We start from the raw sequence: 2,644 nt of genomic DNA on the forward strand, positions 1-2,644 counted from the left end.
TGACAACACTAAGATTTTTTCTCCACTAGTGAAATTGACTACTATTAGAACAGTGCTTGGACTAGTGGCAAATGAAGACTTGCACTTAGATCAGTTGAATGTATAGATAACAATTCTTCATGGTGATTTGGAGGAAGAAATTTACATGTTTCAAAACACAAGGAAAGGAGAAAATGGTGTGCAAACTTCCAAAGAGCTTGTATGGTCTTAAACAGGCTCCAAGACAATGGTATAAGTAGTTTCACACCTTTATAAGTAGTAATGGTTTTTTGAGGTGCCAGACGGATCATTGTTGTTATGTGAAGAAGTTTGATGACTCCTACATCATTCTACTATTATATGTTGATGACATGTTGATCGCAGGTGCTTGCAAACAGGTAATAGATAAGTTGAAAAGCGAGTTTTCCAAGAAGTTTGCAATGAAGGATTTGGGTGTTGCAAAACAAATCCTTGGGATGAGGATTACTAGGGACATTGATGTCTTGAAACTGTCACAAGAAGAAAATGTGAAGAAGGTGTTGAGCAGATTCAACATGAATGATGCAAAACCAGTGAGTACTCCTTTGGCTAGTTACTTTTGGCTAGTAAACAACATTGGGAAGCAGTGAAGTGGATTCTCAGGTATTTGAGAGGCGTGCAGACTCAGCCTTATGTTTCAGAAAGTCAAACTTGGGATTACAGGGTTATGTAGATGCTGACATAGATGGAGACATTGATGGCAGGAAGAGTACAATTGGATATGTATACACATTGGATGGTACAATAGTTAGCTAGGTCTCTAAGTTGTAGAAAATATTTGCTCTTTCCACTACTAAGGCAGAATATGTCACCGTGACCGAAGCCAAAAAAAAGATGGTATGGTGTTGTGGTCTCTTACCATAGAACGAGTTATTCGATAGTGGGAGAGAGTATCTTGCAATTTCGAATCAGAACCAGGTCCTCCAGCTCTGCTCGGTCAATCTATGTTGACGAGTGAAGGCTAAAATGAAAGGGGACAAAACGGAAAATGGGGAAATCGGACGGAGTGGAGGGTGAATGCCGGAATGTGAGTGGAGAAGAGGAATAATCAGGCTCTTCAAAGGGATACCTGCATCTTGGGTTCTAGGGGAACGCCGACCCTGGTTCATCAAAGGGGAACTCAGATCCTTGATTAATTTTCTGCTTGATTTCCATTTCATTCGATAGCCTCTTAAAGCTGCGGCCCGAAACCACAATTATTACAATAATGCCCTTAGAGGCCCTCCTACTTACAATTCATGAATTAAAGAAATACATGAAACATGTAATGTTTAATGTCCTTCACTACTCCACTGAGTCACCAACTTGTCTGCATTGCCTCTGGATGACTTGTTGTGCTATCAAGTCCACAACATCACCCCCCTCCTTGAAAACAAGGTTGTCCACAATCTCTAATGTGGGATAAACCTGTTGAAATACATCGATGTCCTCCCAAGTCGCATTGGTGGCATCAAAGTGGAACCATAGAACTAACACTTCTCGGCGCTGCTGATTTTGCCGAGCGTTGAGAATTTTGGTGGGCATGAGAGAAAGCTGCTCGTCTTCCATGGGTGGTAAAGACGAAGTGTGAAGGGGGACGCTGCCTTTGAATTTCTTGAGGCAATAGACATGGAAAACATCATGGATCTTGGCATCGGGAGGAAGCTGGAGTTTATAGGCGACTTCACCCACCCGTTGAGTAATGAGGAATGGCCCAAAATATTTGGGCGAGAGTTTGTGCTGAGTGCTTGCCATAGACGATTGGCGGTAATGCTAGAGCCTTAGCAAAACATGATTACCTTTGTTGTACTGAATGTCTTGATGGCCTTGATCGTAATACTCTTTCATCAGTGCTTGGGCTTGCCATAGGCACATGCGCGTAAGGGCTAACAATTGATCCTGGTCAATGAGAGTTGTGTCAACTGCATCCACCTGGGTGGACCCATGAACATAAGAAAGGAGATGGGGTGGATCCCTGCCATAGACAATATAGAACGGTGTCTCCTGTAAGGCCGTGTGGAAGGAGGTATTGTAGGAATATTCTGCCCAAGGAATACATTCTACCCATTTTTTTGGACAGTCTCCTACCAAACATCGTAAATACATTTCATTGGTATGGTTCAGCACTTTTGTCTGCCCATCAGATTGAGAATGATATGCTGAAGAGTAATGTAATTTGGTGTCGTATAGGTGGAAAAGGTCATGCCAGAATTGACTAGTGAAGACTACATCCCTGTCATTGACAATTGACTCTGGAATGCCGTGTAGAAGAACAATGTGGGTAAAAAATATCTTGGCGACCGATGTCGCGGTGTATGGGTGTTCCAAAGGGATGAAATGGCCATACTTTGATAATCTGTCCACGACCACAAGAAGAGTAGATTTTCCAGAAGACTTTAGAAGACCTTCAACAAAATCCATAGATATATCTAACCAAACCTACGTGGGAAGTTGGAGTGGTTGCAGCACCTCGGCGGGGATTAAATGCTTTGCCTTATTACGCTGACACACAGTACAAGTAGCTACATAGGAAGTAATAGAGGATTTCATACCTTCCCAATAAAAATCCCTTCTGATCCACATTAAGGTTTTCTGAATTCCTTCATGATAGTTGTTATGATAGGTTGACAACACGGTGGCGATCAGA

The 2,644-nt window shown here is 42.3% G+C and overlaps 1 protein-coding gene across 1 annotated transcript; it reads right to left on the reverse strand.

Moving 5' to 3' along the window:
• Window positions 1-1,302: 1,302 nt before the first annotated feature.
• On the reverse strand, window positions 1,303-1,752 carry LOC137954906 (uncharacterized). Its single transcript, XM_068801797.1, has one exon. It carries the CDS (start codon window positions 1,750-1,752, stop codon window positions 1,303-1,305), a length of 450 nt encoding a protein of 149 aa, XP_068657898.1.
• Between the last annotated feature and the right edge of the window lie 892 nt (window positions 1,753-2,644).

Source organism: Aristolochia californica, unplaced genomic scaffold, assembly GCF_029961685.1.
Source record: "Aristolochia californica isolate CCGP_79_NKW_82.1479 unplaced genomic scaffold, dmAriCali1.0.hap1 SCAF_2, whole genome shotgun sequence".
Taxonomy (NCBI): domain Eukaryota; kingdom Viridiplantae; phylum Streptophyta; class Magnoliopsida; order Piperales; family Aristolochiaceae; genus Aristolochia; species Aristolochia californica.